This window comes from Strongyloides ratti (genome assembly GCF_001040885.1).
Source record: "Strongyloides ratti genome assembly S_ratti_ED321, chromosome : 2".
Classification (NCBI taxonomy): domain Eukaryota; kingdom Metazoa; phylum Nematoda; class Chromadorea; order Rhabditida; family Strongyloididae; genus Strongyloides; species Strongyloides ratti.
Window position 1 is genome coordinate 8,578,979 of NC_037308.1, and position 18,281 is coordinate 8,597,259.

An 18,281-nucleotide genomic window follows, 5' to 3' on the forward strand; every position below is an offset into this window, starting at 1 on the left:
AAATATTTTACTTTAATTAATTTTTGGTGGATTCAATTTATTGTTTTTAATTATATTAATATATATTTTTTTGATTAATTTAAGGAAACTGTCGTGAATTTACATCTCATTGACAAACATTAAACTTGTTTTTTACTATTTAGCACTTATTTAAAAATGAATCACGATGAAGAATATGAAGAGTATGACAATGATCTCGGAATGGATGTTGATGATGTACAGTCAGATGAAGAGGATGAGACAGAAATTCAACCACAAATGTGGCAGGTAAATTGCCATTTTTTTTAAATTTTCAAAATTATTTATAAAAAAAAATTTTAGGAAGCATGTTGGGAAGTTATTGCCTCATACTTTGATGAGAGAGGTTTAGTACGCCAACAGTTAGATTCTTTTGATGAATTTATTCAAATGAGTGTTCAGAAAATTATTGAAGAAACACCGCCAATTGAATTACAAACTGAACTTCAACATCATTCTATGGAGCTTGAGACTGCGACAAAATTTTCAATAAAAATGGATCAAATTTATTTATCAAAACCTACCCATTGGGAAAGTGATGGTGTTGCACATCCAATGATGCCGAATGATGCAAGACTTAGAAACTTAACATATGCTGCACCATTATATGTTGATATTATTAAAACCGTAACAAGAAATGATAGTAACAAAGAAACTGTTGACACTAAAGTATCTTTAGGAAAAATACCAATTATGCTTAGGTCTTCATATTGTATGTTGAATGAGATGAGTGACAGAGATTTAGCCGAATTAAAAGAATGCCCTCTTGATCCTGGTGGCTATTTTGTAATTAATGGCAGTGAAAAAGTTTTAATTGCACAAGAAAAAATGGCTACAAATACTGTGTATGTTTTTGCAATGAAAGACGGAAAATTCCAATATAAAACTGAATGCCGTTCAATGCTTGAAAATTCTAATAGACCTGTTAGTACCTGTTGGGTAAACATGTTAAATCGTTCTGGTGGAATTGCTGGTAAGAAAGGTGGTGTTGGTCAAAAAATTATTGCTATATTACCATATATTAAACAAGAAATTCCAATTATGATTGTATTTAGAGCTCTTGGATTTGTTAACGATCGTGATATTTTAGAACATATTATTTATGATTTCAATGATCCAGAAATGATGGAAATGGTAAAGCCTTCTTTAGATGAAGCATTTGTTATTCAGGATCAAGATGTAGCTTTAAATTTTATTGGGGCTCGTGGTGCAAAACCTGGTATTACAAAAGAGGCAAGAATAAAATATGCAAAAGAAATATTGACAAAAGAATCTTTACCTCATGTTGGTGTGGGACCTCATTGCGAAACAAAAAAAGCTTACTTTTTAGGATATATGGTTCATAGACTATTGTCTGCTGCATTAGGTAGAAGAGAATTAGATGACCGTGATCACATTGGAAATAAAAGGTTAGATATGGCTGGTCCTTTACTTTCATTCCTTTTCCGTGGAATGTTAAAAAATATGATTAAAGAGTTTCGACTTGTTGCTCAAAAACACATTGATAAAAATGGAGATTTTTTGGTACCAAGTTGTATAAATACTTCATTTATTACTAAAGGATTAGCTTATTCTCTTGCAACAGGAAATTGGGGTGATCAAAGAAAGGCTCATCAAAGTAGGGCTGGAGTTGCACAAGTTTTAAATAGACTAACATATACTGCTACACTTTCACATCTTCGTCGTGCTAATTCACCAATTGGAAGAGATGGCAAATTAGCTAAACCACGTCAACTTCATAATACTCAATGGGGTATGGTTTGTCCTGCTGAAACACCTGAAGGTCAAGCTGTAGGATTAGTAAAAAATCTTGCTTTAATGGCATATGTATCTGTTGGTTCAACAGCAGACCATTTAATGGAGTTTTTAGAAGAATGGTCTATGGAAAATCTTGAAGAAGTATCTCCATCATCAATAAAAGATGCAACAAAAGTTTTTGTTAATGGTGCATGGGTTGGTATTCATCATGATCCTGTTGCTTTAATGACAACATTAAAGAAATTACGTCGTCAAATGGATATCATTGTCTCTGAAGTTTCTATGGTTCGAGATATTCGTGATAGAGAAATTAGAATATTGTCTGAAGCAGGCCGTATTTGTAGGCCTCTTCTTGTTGTTGAAAGTGGTCAATTAACTTTACGAACTAAACACATTCGTAAATTAAAAGAACTTGATGAAGATGGAACTAAACCATACAGTTGGAGTGATTTAATCTCTGATGGAGCTGTTGAATTGATTGATGCTTTAGAAGAGGAAACTTGTATGATTGCTATGAATCCAGAAGATTTGAAAAATGAATATTGTAGAAATTACACACATTGTGAAGTCCATCCAGCCATGATTCTCGGAGTATGTGCTTCTATTATTCCATTCCCTGATCACAATCAATCACCCAGAAACACATATCAAAGTGCTATGGGTAAACAGGCTATGGGTGTGTATGCAACTAATTTTCATGTTCGAATGGATACTCTTGCGAATGTTCTTTATTATCCACAAAAACCTTTAGTAACAACAAGATCTATGTCTTTCTTGAGATTTAATGAATTACCTGCTGGCATCAATGCAATTGTTGCAATTTTGTCTTATTCAGGTTATAATCAAGAAGATTCTGTTATTATGAATCAATCTGGAATTGATCGTGGTTTGTTTAGATCTGTTTTCTACCGCTCATATCGTGATCAAGAAGCTAATGTTAAATCTAGTGAATGTGAATTAATTGAACTTCCAACTCGTGATTCATGTTCTGGAATGCGTCACTCTATTTATGAAAAACTTGATGTAGATGGAATTATTTCTCCTGGAGTACGTGTTTCTGGAGATGATGTTATAATTGGTAAAACATTAAGTGTTGCTGAAATTGAAGATGAAGCTGTTCAGGCTAATCAGAAATTTACCAAACGTGATTCTTCTACATTTTTAAGAAGTTCTGAAACAGGAATCGTTGATCAAGTAATGTTAACTGTCAATGCTGATGGTAATAAGTTTATAAAAGTTCGCGTGCGTTCTATAAGACTTCCTCAAATTGGAGACAAATTCGCTTCAAGACATGGACAAAAAGGTACAATGGGAATGATGTATCGTCAAGAAGATATGCCTTTTACAAAAGAAGGATTGTCTCCAGACATCATTATTAATCCTCATGCCGTTCCATCTCGTATGACAATTGGTCATTTAATTGAATGTCTTCAAGGAAAGTTATCAGCTTGTAAAGGAGAAATTGGTGATGCTACACCATTTAATGATACTGTTAATGTACAAAAAATTTCTGATCTTCTTCATGGTTATGGTTACCATTTACGTGGTAATGAAGTCATGTATAATGGACATACAGGTAGAAAACTTCAGACACAAATTTTCTTTGGTCCAACATATTATCAAAGGTTAAAGCATATGGTTGACGATAAAATTCATTCACGTGCTCGTGGACCTGTCCAAGGAATGAATAGACAGCCTATGGAAGGAAGAGCTCGTGACGGTGGTTTAAGATTTGGTGAAATGGAACGTGATTGTCAAATTTCTCATGGTGCAGCCCAATTTTTACGTGAAAGATTATTTGAAGTTTCTGATCCCTACCATACTTATGTATGTAATGTCTGTGGTTTGTTTGTTGTTGCCAACCTCAGGACGAATACTTTTGAATGTAAAGCATGTAAAAATAAGACACAAATATCAGCTATTAGAATTCCTTATGCATGTAAGCTTTTATTCCAAGAACTCATGTCTATGTCAATTGCACCAAGATTAATGACTAATTAGTTTTTTTTTTGTATAATTTTTTTTTGTATATATTTTACTACTATTTTATTTAAAATAATTATAAATTGTCTGATTGAAATTTGTTTAAATATAAATTAAAAACAAAATGTAAGTCATTTATTAAAAAAACTACTACAATATATTTGGTGTATAAGAATTGTATTATAATTCAATAATTTTACCATTTTCATAAAAAATATCACTAACTTTTTTAAATGGTCCTGAAGGTTCTTCAAAATCATACTTGAAATTTATATCTGCATCTATTGTAAATTCTTCAAATTCTTCTAAATTACTTAAAATTTCTACATATTTGCTTTCCGATTCACTATATTTATATAAATTATCTAGTGAAAATTCTTCAAAGTTAAAATCTTGAATATAATATATAGGTTTTTCTCTGGAAATAAATACAGATGATTTATTTTGAAGTGATATCGTTTCATCGTGAACAAAAGAAATAACATTATTTGGTTCACTAAAATTTAAAACTTCATAAAATTAAAAAACATCATATTTACCATGGAAAAAATTGTTCAAATTTATATTTTTTAAATCTAAATGGCTCCTTTATTCCATCAGAGTTAATTTGATAAAATATTAATGCATCCATATTTGGTAAACATTCATTTCCATTAGAAAAAAATTTGAGACAATTGGGATGTAAATATAAAGGCCATGATTTTATAGGAATATACTTTTTTGTCCAAACTTCATTTTTAGGAAAACGTGCACTTCCATCAATACGAATTATTTCTTCAAAATTGGATTTATTATATGTTATACTTACTAGTTCAAAATCTATGTTAACCGTTATAGAATTAGTAAGAATGTTAGAGACCCTAAAAGCAGTATAAAATGATTTTTCCAATTTGGAAATGTTAGTAGGACACTCAGCGTCATAAAATAAATATTCTCCAAATGTTAAAGAATTAAAAAGAAAAAAATAGAAGACTTTTTTCATGCTTTTCATTTTTTAAATTAAATTTATATCTTTGTACTATCAATAAATTTTATTCTATCTTAATTTGAATTTTAAATAAAAACATAAACAACTGATTTTCACATTTTATATTTCAATAAACATTTTCTACTAAATTGTGTTTTATTAATAAAAACAAAAAAAAAAATTAAAATAATACACCAATATTTTTTATTTTGAGACGAAAGCTTGTATTTCAATGTTTGTTTTTTGAAGAGTTTTTAATATTGGTATTATCACTTTTACTCCCAACTATGTAATTTTAAAATCGTTAATGTTCCCATTTGGACAATTGATATCAATGAAAAATGAAAATGTAAAATGTCAATACAAAGTAAAATAGTTTTTTTTCCATTTTTGGCGAATTTTTTTTAATATTTTAAAAAATTTATATATATTTTTGATTTATAATTAAATCCTTTTAGTGTAAAAATATGTTAACTACCAACTCTTTATATGTTGTAAATAGGAAGGGTGAAAAAGAAGAGGTACATTTTGATAAAATAACAGATAGAATTAGTGAATTATGCCATAATTTAGATATGGATTTTATTGACCCTGTAGGTTATTGTATGTATTATAACACTTATCATATTTTTTTCTAGGCTGTAATTGCTCAGAAGGTGGTAAGTGGATTTTATAAGGGTGTTACTACAGTTGAACTTGATAACTTGGCTTCTGAAATTGCTGCAAGTAAATTTGTTGAACATCCTGATTATGAAAAATTAGCAGCTCGTATTGCCATTACAAATTTGCATAAACAAACTAAAAATAAATTTTCTGAAGTTATGAATGATTTATATAATTATAAACATAATGTGACAGGTGAACATTGTCCTTTGATAACTAAAGAAATAAATGAAATTATTCAGAAACATTCAATAAAACTTGACTCAGTTATTGAAAATGAAAAAGATTTTAATTTTACATATTTTGGATTTAGAACACTAGAACGATCATATTTATTAAGAATCAATGATAAAATTGTGGAAAGACCTCAATATATGTTAATGCGAGTAGCTATAGCAATTCATAGAGAAGATATTGCTTCTGCTATTGAGACATATTTATATATGTCTAAAAAATGGTTTATTCATGCTTCCCCAACATTATTTAATGCAGGAACTTCTCGTGCACAATTATCGTCATGTTTTTTATTAACAATGGCTGATGATTCTATTGAAGGAATTTATGACACTTTGAAACAATGTGCTATAATTTCAAAATCTGCCGGAGGAATTGGATTAAGTATCTCTGGAATTCGTGCTTCTGGAACATTTATTGCAGGAACAAATGGATCATCAAATGGTTTAATACCAATGTTACGTGTTTATAATAGTACTGCTCGTTATGTTGATCAGGGTGGTAATAAACGACCTGGGGCATTTGCAATCTACTTGGAACCATGGCATGCTGATATAATGGAATTTTTAGATTTAAGAAAAAACACAGGTCCAGAAGAAGCAAGAGCTCGTGATTTATTTTATGGACTTTGGGTTCCAGATTTATTTATGAAACGTGTTGAACAGGATCTTCATTGGTCATTAATGTGTCCTTATGAATGTCCAGGTCTTGATAATTGTTTTGGTGATAAATTTGATGAACTTTATATTAAATATGAAAATGAAAAAAGGTTCCGAAAGCAAATAAAAGCTAGATTTGTTTGGCAGAAAATTTGTGAATCTCAGATTGAAACTGGTATTCCATATATGGTTTATAAAGATCATTGTAATCGTAAAAGTAATCAACAAAATTTAGGAACGATTAGATGTTCAAATCTATGTACTGAAATTATTCAATATTGTTCTCCAAGCGAAGTTGCTGTTTGTAATTTAGCATCAATTGCACTTAATATGTTTGTTGTTATAAAAGAAAAAAAACCTACATTTGACTTTAAAATGCTTCATGATGTGACAAAAATTGTAACAAGAAATTTAAATAAAATTATTGATATTAATTTTTATCCACTAGAAGAAGCTCGTTTATCAAATCTTAAGCATCGTCCAATTGGAATTGGTGTTCAAGGACTTGCTGATACATTTTTGCTTATGAGGTATCCTTTCACATCACCAGAAGCTAAAGATCTTAATATAAAAATTTTTGAAACTATTTATCATGGTGCACTTGAAGCTTCCTGTGAATTGTCAAAGAAGTATGGATGTTATGAAACATTCAAAGATTCTCCAGCATCCAAAGGAATTCTTCAGTATGATATGTGGAATGTTATTCCAAGTGATTTATGGGAATGGGATATTTTAAAGCAAGAAATTATACGTTTTGGTCTTCGCAATTCATTATTAATTGCTCCAATGCCTACAGCATCTACATCTCAAATTCTTGGAAACAATGAATCTATTGAACCATATACTTCTAATATATATACAAGGCGAGTTTTATCTGGAGATTTTCAAGTTGTAAATACTCATCTTCTACGTGATTTAATTTCTCTTAATATTTGGAATGAAGGATTACTCAATAAAATAATTGAAAATAATGGATCCATTCAAAATATACCTGATATTCCAAAAGACATCCAAGAACTTTATAAAACTGTATGGGAAATTTCACAAAAAGACATTATTGGAATGGCTGCTGATCGGGGGCCTTTTATTGATCAATCTCAATCACTTAGTCTTTATCTAAGTAAACCAACTTATGGTATATGTAGTTCAATGCATTTTTATGGATGGAAACGTGGCTTAAAAACGGGAATGTATTATTTAAGAACTAAACCAGCTTCAAATGCTGTAAAATTTAGTGTTGATAAAACTTCCATTACCAGTACTTATCAACAAGTGGAAGAAAAAGAATCTTTAATTAATAATTCTAAAAATGGTTCATTAAGGAATGATCTTGATTGTTATGCTTGCTCTGGTTAGGATAAATGTTTAAAATTTTATTTTGAATATTTTATTTAATTTGTAATATGTTAAAATTATTTTTCTATAAATAATAAAAATTAATTTTATATTTAAATTTTGTGTATTTTTTTTAAAAAGAAATTATTTAGTAATAGTTATAGGTAATAATTTTTAAATTAAAAATTTACAATAATAATTAAGTAGTATTTTTTATTAATATAAAGAAATGTTAGAAAATTTACTTTGTTTGGAATACATTAAAATTAATTTGAAATTATTTGAAATACTTTATTAAAGTAATACAATAACAAAACATAGAAGACTCCAACTCTAAATATTATCATGCATTCCTTCAGGACATAAGTTTACAGTTTTGCGTGTTTCAACAGTTTCATTTCGAATCCATTGTTCACCATCCATTAATGGTGACCACGTAATTAAAGCATCAGGAAATAAATCTCTTTGAAACAACTCTTTCTTCACACGCGGAACTCTAAAAGATAATTTTTCAAGTGCTTTCTCTGTAAGTCTCCATCCTCTTTGAAATTCAACAGCTTTAACATCACAGACATTTTTTTGATGAAGTGCAATAGTTTGGTGACCTGTTAATGCTGTAAATGGCGCCAACGGAAGCATATATGGACTACTTGGAGATAATTCAAACATTTGAATACCATGATCACCCTTACCAGTTAAAAATAAAATAGAGCTATCATAGTCGTAATGAGGAATCAATGGCTGTGTGTTAGTATCAATCTGTTGTTGATGAAGATCTTTTAATGTGAAAGAGTCTAAAAGAGTACACTGTCTATTGGAAGTACGTGAGAAACTGACAATTAAAATCATTGAGTCATCACAAACAAATAAAACACGCGCACTTCTCGTTGATTCTAGTACTTTTTTTTCAGCAATACAACAATCCTCTCCTTCTAATTGAGGTTGAAATATTTTTAACATTTTATCTTTTCCAAGAGTTGCAAGTTTTGTTCCATCATAACTCCATGATATTGATAAAATTTGATATTCATGGGCATTTTTAATTTCAAAAACAATTTCATTAAGTTTAATATTAAAAATGCAAATAGAACAATCACCATAAGCCACAGTAAGTAGATCTTTTGCTGTTGGGTGGTAACGAAGCTGTGTGATTTTACTTGCATTATATCTTAATTCAGCAATTGGTTCGAGATCACATAGCTTTAACTTGGAATCATCTGGTATATTATATTCTGTTTCTCCAATAAGATTTACTTTAGTTTCATCAATTTCCCAAATATGAACAATTCCAATATCTAAACCACAAGCTAGTTGCCTTGGATTAAATGGATTCCATGCAATATCAGTAACCAAAGAACGATTTTGTAAACCATCTAGAACGCCATCCGGAATTTTATTTGGGTATTTTAAACTAAATATTGCAATTAATCCAGATGTTCCAGATAATGGAATAGCAGCAAATCGTTCGCTAACACACATACCATTGGAATCAATTGGTAAACGAGTGTTAACATTTCTTAAATTTGAAAAAATACCAATCTTTGGACCATTTAAAGTTTCACAATGTCTATATTTTGATTGTAGTGTTCCAACAACACATGATTTTGGTCTATTTCTAATTATCCTCCTTCTTGTAGCAATTCCTTCCCCTGAACCAATTGCTAAACTTACAGGTCGTTCTTTTTTTAATAACTCAACATTTCTTAATCTCATCTTAACGGGTGAATCTTTATTACACTCTTTCTGTTTTTCATCATTCTCGTGATCAATATTTTCTTTCTCAGAAACAGGTGACACACTTAAATTTGACTGCGTATCAGGTAAAGAAGCAGTACTACAATCAGAGTGTTGATTTGAAGTGGAAGTTTGCGCATCTTTTTCAACGCTTATTGTTATTTTTTCTTCACAAACAGGCTTAGTTGATATTTCTTCAAGTATACTATCTTGAGTAACTACTTTTTCAACTGAAGTTATTTTATTATTCAAAACAGTAGAAGGTTTGTCTTCCACCACGTTAATTGATGATATTGTATTAGAAGAATGAGAATGATAAACATTTTCCGGTGAAAGAGAAATTAATTTTGGTAAATTATTAGAACCCTTTATCCATTCTTCGGCAGTACTACCTGGAATATTTCCAAAAGTATCAGGATATAAATCAGCATGAAATTCTCGATAAGAACGTCTAGGGACAATTAATGATATTGGTTGTATGGAAGTTTTTGTTAATTGATGAAAACGTTGGACCTCACCATCCATTATTTTACATGATTTTTTGTTAATTAAACATGCCCCAACAGTTTGATCTGCCAATGATTGTTCTGTTACAGCAGAAACATAAGGATCTCTATTTAAAATTTCAGTTAAGATTAATTTGCCGGATCCTTTTCCTGCCAAAACTAATAATTTGGTATCTTTATCATAAAGTGGAATAAGAATTCCTGTTGATGTATTAAATCCTACATCTTTCATAGATTTATTCCAATTTCTGTTATCATAAACAAGAAGTTCCTGAACTCTTTTTCCAGTAAATCCTGATGAAATAAATTTACCATCAGCAAATAGTACACGAGATTCACGTCCAAAACCAGCATGGCTGTTAAAATATACAATTGGTTCAGAACCTACTCTAGGATCAAAAATTCCTACATTTTTACCTTTATTTCCAGAGATTGCTAATAATGATCCATCTTCAGACCATCCTAATGACATTGCTTTTTCTTCAAATATGTTTGAAAATTCAACTACAATTTGACCTGTTTCAAGATTAGCCACTAAACCTGATGAGTCACATGCAATTCCTAATATATTATCTGCAGAATGATGTCCTGCTAATGCCTCACAATATTTTCCTTTTGAAAAATTAAAAGACATAAAAGGATTAGTAATATGTTTATCTCCATTATTTACAAAATTATCACATTTCCAAATTTTTATCTACAAAAAAAATGTAATTAATAAGAAATAATATAACTTACATCATCATCGCGACTACATGTAACAAGTAATTCTTCATGATATGGAAGAAATGTAAAATCACATATCTGATCTTGATGACCACAAATAACATTTAAATCACTACGACTTCTCCTTCCACGGTCATTTAATGGTAGAACAGCAAGTCTTCCACCCTCACCTTCAATAAGAAATGATAAATATTTTTCAGAAGATTGAATTGCATTATTGGTTGCTGAGACATTTCCAATTGGTAAATCTGTTATGGTATCCTTAAATATATATTTAATATTTTAATAAAAAAAATTAATTAATTAATTAATAAACAAACCTCTTTTTTTGGAATTCTTGGAGTTGTGTTCTTATATTTTGAAGCTTTAAATTTCCACATTTTTTTTTATAACTTATGTGGAAAATAAAAATTACCTACAAAAAAAAGATTTATATATTAGGTATAATTATTTATAATATTTATTAAAATTTAACGAATATTTAAAATTTATAAATGTGGCAAAGAAAAAAAAAAGAAGTATTTATTGAATAAATAATAATGATTTTTATATATTATTTTATATATTTATATACTCATTATAATACAATAAAAAATAGCGCCGTTCTAAGTTTGATAAGAAAAATTAATATTATTTAAATATTATATTTATATATGTATACATTTTTATTATTATTGTATGGGCATCAAATAAAGGAGCTTACTATTTTATCAGAAACAACTTTTATATATTCAATTTTTGTTGTGAGGCGGACCTCCTCTCTAAAAACCTATAATATAATATATTTGTATTCTCTTTTGACAGCTACTGAGCATAAAAGCTATACGATATACTTTCGTGGTAATTGGGAACATAAAATAGAACATGATGTGTCCAGTGTATAAAATTAAGTGCTTTTTAATAGAAATTTGTAATAATAAAGCAACTGATAGGGATATATAGATGTAATAACTGTCCCTTATCTTTTTAAAATTTAATTCACAAATGTATTGTTAAAGTAACTGTTTATAAAATTACGAAGATAAGATTAAAAAAGAAGAAATAATCCAACTAGGACATCTGGATGTTTTTGATGATTACTATCGTCTATAAGGATTAAAAATAAGTGTTTTTCATTATTTTCATTTTAAAGTTAAAAAAAATAAAAATAAGAAAAGTTAAAAAAAAAAAGAAAAAGTGATGTGTCATTTATTAAAATGGCTTACTAAAAATATATGTCATAATGATATTTTATTATATAAATCAAAGTACTGTTCAAAGAGTATTATTGAATCTCTTATATATTTTATAATGACACAGAGTATATTTTTAATTTAAGTGCGATTCAAAAAAATTAGAAGCGAATATAAATGAAAAATAATAAATCATTGAAGATATAAACTAGTACCGAAGTAGAGTGCATGCGCTTCCATCTTTTATTTTCTCTCACTAATAGATGATTGATAAATCTTTAAATGAGGCATAAAGTAAAAGTATCTACGATGTATGAATAGTCTTGATCGGTTTAACCAAACAAAAATTATTTTTTTAGAACAATATTATATATACATACATTAGTACAATATTTTAGCCGGTTATAAATGTAACTTTTTTTTTTCAAGAGAATTAACTTTCAAAGTATTTGGGTGGTTAGGGTGTGGCATTGAGAATTTTAACACTTCTCTCATAGAATTACTCATTTCTAACTATTTATTTTGAATTTTTAAAAATCAAAATTCAATTAATTTGACATATTTAAGATTAATAATTAGTGTATTCTTGATTTCATAGATTATATTACTACAACTGAAGTATGTAAGTACTTGACTTTTAAAAAAAAATTAAATCTAGAATTAAAAATATATTTTCTATAATTTGATAAAAAATATACAGTGCTATTGTATAATAAAATAAAAGTTATAACATTTTAGTATAAAAGAAAATAAATTTTAATAATTTGAAAATTAAATTAATGCATAACAAAACAATCAAATATGAATTTATATAAAAATTTTAATGTTTATTATAAATATAAAAAAAAATGACAAATGATTAGTCAATACAAATGTGAAAGATAATAAAGGAATACTAATCTACATATGGTTATATTAATTAATAGTTTGAATAAAAAAAAAACAAAACTTTTATATCTATAAAATAATATATCTTGTGTGATAACAAATTTTTATAATTTAATATGACATAATTTATATCATAATTATAAAAAATTATTCAAAGATAACAAAACAAAAAAAAAAATAAATGACAACAAAAAAGGTGATAAAGTTTGTGGTATTTTTAAAATGTATTCTCATTTACTAAAATTATATTAATAATTATCAAAACATTTTATATATCAAATGATCTTTAACATTAGCTATATATTGTAAATAAACATTTCAAAATTTTATGATTCATATAAAATAAGAAAAAAATATTTATCATTAGATATATTTTTTTTTGATTTTAATTAGACTATACAATTTTTTAGGCTTTGTAAAATTTATACTTTAAAAAATAAATATTATATGAATTTTTTTTTAAAAAGTATACAATAAATTCTTTATAAAATCAATAAAAAAAAAAACATTTATAATTTTAAAAGTTTTTTGGCATAAAAAATTTTCATAATAAAATAATTTTTTTTTCACCTAATTAATTATTAAATATCATTATTATATATAAAAAGAGTTTATCAAAATAAAAATAGAATGTCTAAAGAGAGGAATATAGGGAATACCCAACATAACAAAAGCAACTTTTAAATTTATTTATTAGTCGTTTATGCCTAATAAAAGAAAGATTATTATTACTAAAATAAAGTACAACTAGTAATGTAAAATATAATTAAAATAATAATTTTATTTTAACTGTAGTATCATACAAAAATAGTTAAGATTAAAAAATAAAATTATTATATAAAGATAAAGAAATATTATATAAATAGATAGATAAAAACATAATAAAACTAATTATATTGGGAGGCTTATTTAATTTAAAAAATAAAAGAATTGTTTGGGTAAGTGTCTCAATTTAAAACTCGTGAATTTAAAAGATATTGAATACTAACATTTTCTCTTATATGTATATATATAATTTTAATTCTTTACAATTTTTGATATGAATTATATTATTTACAAAACATTTTATTTTAAAAAAAAAAGAAGAAAAGTTTTAACTAAAAATTTAAAGAAGTTAAATAATAATAGAAAAATTATAACATTTTTATTAGTATAAATTTTTATAAATATTTATTTTAAAATATGTTTATAAAAAATTTGTAATTTTAATTTGATCAATATAATATAAATATAAATATAAAAAAAAATAATTAAAGTTAATAATTTTTTATATTAATTTAATATTTAATAATTTATTAAAATATTTTACTTTAATATAAAGGTATCATTTAATATATTAAAAATAAGCAATCATAAATGATTACTGAGATGATAATATATATATTTATATATATATATTTATAGAGAAAGTAATATAAATGTACATTATATATTATATAGAAATATACAATATATAGTACCATTTTCAATCTATTTATTTTCTTCACAACTACAGCTGTATATGGAAATGACCAATTAAGCTACTATATATACATTCGAAAACTATCTATATATATAAATATTATAATAGTATAATCATTATAGTATTAAGAGTTCTAATTGATGTGTACAGTTAAATGATAATTATTTATTAATTGAACTCAGGTGGTTGAATCAAAATATTAACTTTATATTTCTTTCAAAAGAAATGTAAGTTAGTATTTTGATTAATTTTATGAAGATTGTAGCTGAGAAAAATGATTGAGACATTTTATTTGTTAATCTGTTTGATGTTCTGAAGATTAAATGTAAAAGAATAGATACAAGAAGATTAAATTGGGCGGCTACAAATTTTTTCCTCAAAAAAGTCAATATGACGACGGTATTTAAGAAGCTTATTTTGTTCGTAAGATGCTCAAGAATTATAAGGAGTTATAATTTTAATGTTGATTTTTGTAAATCAATTACAACATGAAACTTTAAATAAAAGTCACAAAATGTTTATATAGTATCATAAAAATAGCGCAATCTATTTTAAAGTATAATAAATTTTATTTTTAAAAATTTGAAAAAAAAAAATATTAATTAACCTGAAAAAGTTCAACATTTTTTTTTTTAGTAATTTGAAAGATCACATGAAAAACAATATAAATGATGTAAAGGTGTGTTTGTCGCCGGGAGACAAAAATGTAATTAAATTTACTTCTGTTTTTAGATGATTATATATCATTTTTATATTTAATTAATGATTGTCCAAAAACTCTATTTATAATAATTATATTGTTAAATAAAAATTTATGATAACAATTATGTATTATAATTTAAAAACATCAGTTAACAATTATAAAAACATTTTCTTAACTTTTTTTAATGTATTCAATGTATCATGTTAAACATATAAAATTTTTATGTTTAAAATACCAAGAGTATATAATTTTAATGAGTGTTTTAGAAAACAAGTAATTATATTATTTAAAAATTTTTATCTATAAAAAGTATAAATAATCCATTAAAAAAAATTTGATGAGTATAATTTGTTTTAATGCAAATTAACAAAAATATATTTTTTTTGTAATTTATTTTTAACCAAATATATATTAAATATAAATTATATATTTTTATTTACTAATTCAGAATGTTTTTTTTATTTGTTTTAACAATATTTTTAGATAATTATCATAGAATTTATTATTATTAATCTTGTTAAATAATTTTTAATAATTTACAATGCTTTTTTTGTATATATTTAAAAAAAAATAGTTTTGTTTACAGTTTAACAAAATTTTTAATTGCTATTAAATTTATTTTAATCTTTTTATTTTATCATTATTTATCTTCAACCCCAATAAATAACGGATATGGTTAAAGTAATACATAAAATATTTTGTTTCAAATTCTTTTACTGACATTAATATTTACAATTGAACTAATTTAACAAATATTTTTTTTAAACGGTAAAATGTTATTTTTCTTACATTATTACAAGTAACATTATATATAATAACTATTAATAAATTTTATTTTGTTTCATAATATTTTTTTATTAAGCATATTATTTTTTTTTACTTATACATAAAATATCTTATGATTAATTTTTTTAAAATTATTTTTTCCTACCTTTTAATCAAGAAATAATAATTATAATTAATAATTATTTTCATAGATTGTGACAAACATTGTTTGATTTTCTTGTTTCCAATTTTCTATTGATACATTTTTTTTTTCTATTTTTATTGACAAAAAATTTGTCTAATTTTTAAATTAATAAAATCCATTATTATATATGTATATATGTAATATAAATTTTTATGGATATATAATTAAACTTTTTTTTTATAGTTTGTTTAATAAGGTGTATCTTTTACAGTTATAATATTATGACCAAAAAAAAAAATTATAGTTTAAATGTTCAGCTTTTGCAAAAACAAGTTGTTCTATTAACAATAGCATTTTTGCAATTATCCAATTGTCAACTATTTTAATTTATTTTATTATATAATATTATTTAAAGTTTCTTTCAATATTGGACAAGTATGATAAATTTAATTTCATTAAAATGTTGAACATGTTTATAAAAGGCAAACGTCTTATTATTTTTATATATTATAAATAAAAAAAAAAAAGTAACAGGAAAAGATTGATTTTTAGCTATTATTGAGAAGATATATTTTATTTATTGGTTATATCCGACTTTCTTAATATTGATTTTTTTTTTATTATTTTTGATAATATTTTATTAGGGATTTATAATAAAGATAAGATAGAAGTATTATATTAATAATAAAATAATGGATAATTATCATACACCATGGATAAGTGTTTGGTATTGTATAGTTATACAATTTTTTTTTGGACTTCAAGGATCAGTATTTTATACTTCTATGTGGTCATATCTCTCAAGTCTTTATCCTAATATTACTGTTAGTTATTATGGATGGTGTGTTGCATCATTTAGTTTAGCTCAAGCAATATCATCACCAATATTTGGATTATGGAGTGAAAAAAATACAACATTAAAAATACCAACAACAATAGGTTTATTATTTATATGTATAGGAAATATTTTATATTGTTTTTTAACAAAATTACCCATTAAACAATTATATTTTTTTGCAATATTTAATAGAATAGTTTGTGGTATTGGTGAAGGATGTTTAAGTATTATACGTGCCTATATTGCTACAGCATGCCATGATGATGATCGTTCAAAAGCTGTTACCATTGGTTTTGGTGCATATGTACTTGGATTGGCATTTGGACCAACAATACAATTATTATTTTTACCATTTTTTTCAGAAAGATATGTTAAAAATACTTTTAATATTAATGTTTATAATGCTCCAGCATTTACATTTTCAATATTATCTATAATATTTATTATTGGTATATATATTTTTAAATTTCCTTATAATCCAAAAATTATTCAACCAAAACATATCAAGGTTGTTGAAAAATGTTCTAAAAATCAGGAAGAGACATTAGATTACCTTTCAATATGTATTTTAATTTATACATATGTAACACAACAATCATTTGCCTCAAATGATGAAGTTCTTGCATCACCATTTACAATTGCTTTATATAACTGGACAACTGATGAAGCTATCAAATATAATGGAATAATTTTTACATTTGCAGCATTTTTATCTGTTATAGTATATTTATTATTGGCATATGATATATTTGGAAAAATAGATAGAAGAAAAATTATTTTAGTTGGTTTAATATTATTTGCTACACATCATTTAGTTAGCCTACCATGGAATTTTTATGATGGTCCACTTGATTATGTACCACTTAAAAATAATACTACTATTGAAGATTTTACTTATGCTGGGGGGTGTTCTAGAAGATATGATTGGTGTGTTACAACAAAACGTGTACCATTATTTTTGTATGTTTTTACAATGATGATATCATTTGGTTTGGCATATCCATGTGTTAGTAGCTCAATTGGAACTATGTATGCATCACTTCTTGGTAACAGAAAACAAGATTTTTTTCAAGGAATTCTTGAATTTTTTGGATCATTATTTAGGTGTATGTCACCACCAATATTAACAATGCTATTTAATGCTACAGGATATAAATATACAATGTTAATACAATTTGTTTTATTATTAATATCAATTATATTTATTATTATATGTTGGAAACGTTTGAAAGATAAAAAATATGACAATTTATATAATAATTATTCAATATCACCATCTAGAAAAAATTCAAATAGTGTTGAGTTTACATAAATTATTATAATAAAGAAAAATAAATCAAATTAGTATATATAAAAGTTTGAATATATTTATAAATAACTGAATTATATACAAAAAAAAAAACCTTGAGAATTTTTTTATTTTATCATGAATATGAATATACAAACAGACAAAAATTTTTTAAATTTTATCTCAAATTAGGATACAAATATAGAAAAACCTGTTATGAATAGATGAGCAATATCTAAAATATCTTTTTTTTCTTATTAAATAATATATCAATGATATTAATGGTTTTCAAATATAATTACAAAATGAAAGCCATTTATTAATAAATTAATTTAATAAGAAAATACAAAATTACCATATTGAAATAATATCAAATTTTTTTTTTTATTTAAAATTGTTTATTTTTAATTTATAAAAAAAAAAATTTAAGCATTTAA

General features: G+C 25.2%; 5 protein-coding genes across 5 annotated transcripts; 3 read left to right on the plus strand and 2 right to left on the minus strand.

Annotated features, from left to right (window-relative positions):
- Window positions 1-156: 156 nt before the first annotated feature.
- SRAE_2000273200 (DNA-directed RNA polymerase II subunit RPB2) lies at window positions 157-3,777 on the plus strand (the record flags this gene model as incomplete). The annotated part of the gene is made up of 2 exons (XM_024653837.1): window positions 157-267; window positions 322-3,777. 2 exons carry the CDS (start codon window positions 157-159, stop codon window positions 3,775-3,777), a joined length of 3,567 nt encoding a protein of 1,188 aa, XP_024507274.1.
- A 162-nt stretch (window positions 3,778-3,939) lies between these two features.
- On the minus strand, window positions 3,940-4,741 carry SRAE_2000273300 (Hypothetical protein; the record flags this gene model as incomplete). The annotated part of the gene is made up of 2 exons (XM_024653838.1): window positions 3,940-4,255; window positions 4,299-4,741. 2 exons carry the CDS (start codon window positions 4,739-4,741, stop codon window positions 3,940-3,942), a joined length of 759 nt encoding a protein of 252 aa, XP_024507275.1.
- A 292-nt stretch (window positions 4,742-5,033) lies between these two features.
- Window positions 5,034-7,638, plus strand: SRAE_2000273400 (Ribonucleoside-diphosphate reductase large subunit; the record flags this gene model as incomplete). Its single annotated transcript, XM_024653839.1, has 3 exons — window positions 5,034-5,093; window positions 5,185-5,319; window positions 5,365-7,638. 3 exons carry the CDS (start codon window positions 5,034-5,036, stop codon window positions 7,636-7,638), a joined length of 2,469 nt encoding a protein of 822 aa, XP_024507276.1.
- Window positions 7,639-7,950: 312 nt separating this feature from the next.
- SRAE_2000273500 (Coronin) lies at window positions 7,951-10,963 on the minus strand (the record flags this gene model as incomplete). Its single annotated transcript, XM_024653841.1, has 3 exons — window positions 7,951-10,554; window positions 10,596-10,844; window positions 10,904-10,963. The coding sequence occupies 3 exons, from the start codon at window positions 10,961-10,963 to the stop codon at window positions 7,951-7,953; spliced, it is 2,913 nt and encodes a 970-aa protein (XP_024507277.1).
- A 5,447-nt stretch (window positions 10,964-16,410) lies between these two features.
- On the plus strand, window positions 16,411-17,868 carry SRAE_2000273600 (Major facilitator superfamily and Major facilitator superfamily domain, general substrate transporter and Major facilitator superfamily domain-containing protein; the record flags this gene model as incomplete). Its single annotated transcript, XM_024653842.1, has 1 exon — window positions 16,411-17,868. One exon carries the CDS (start codon window positions 16,411-16,413, stop codon window positions 17,866-17,868), a length of 1,458 nt encoding a protein of 485 aa, XP_024507278.1.
- Window positions 17,869-18,281: the final 413 nt, after the last annotated feature.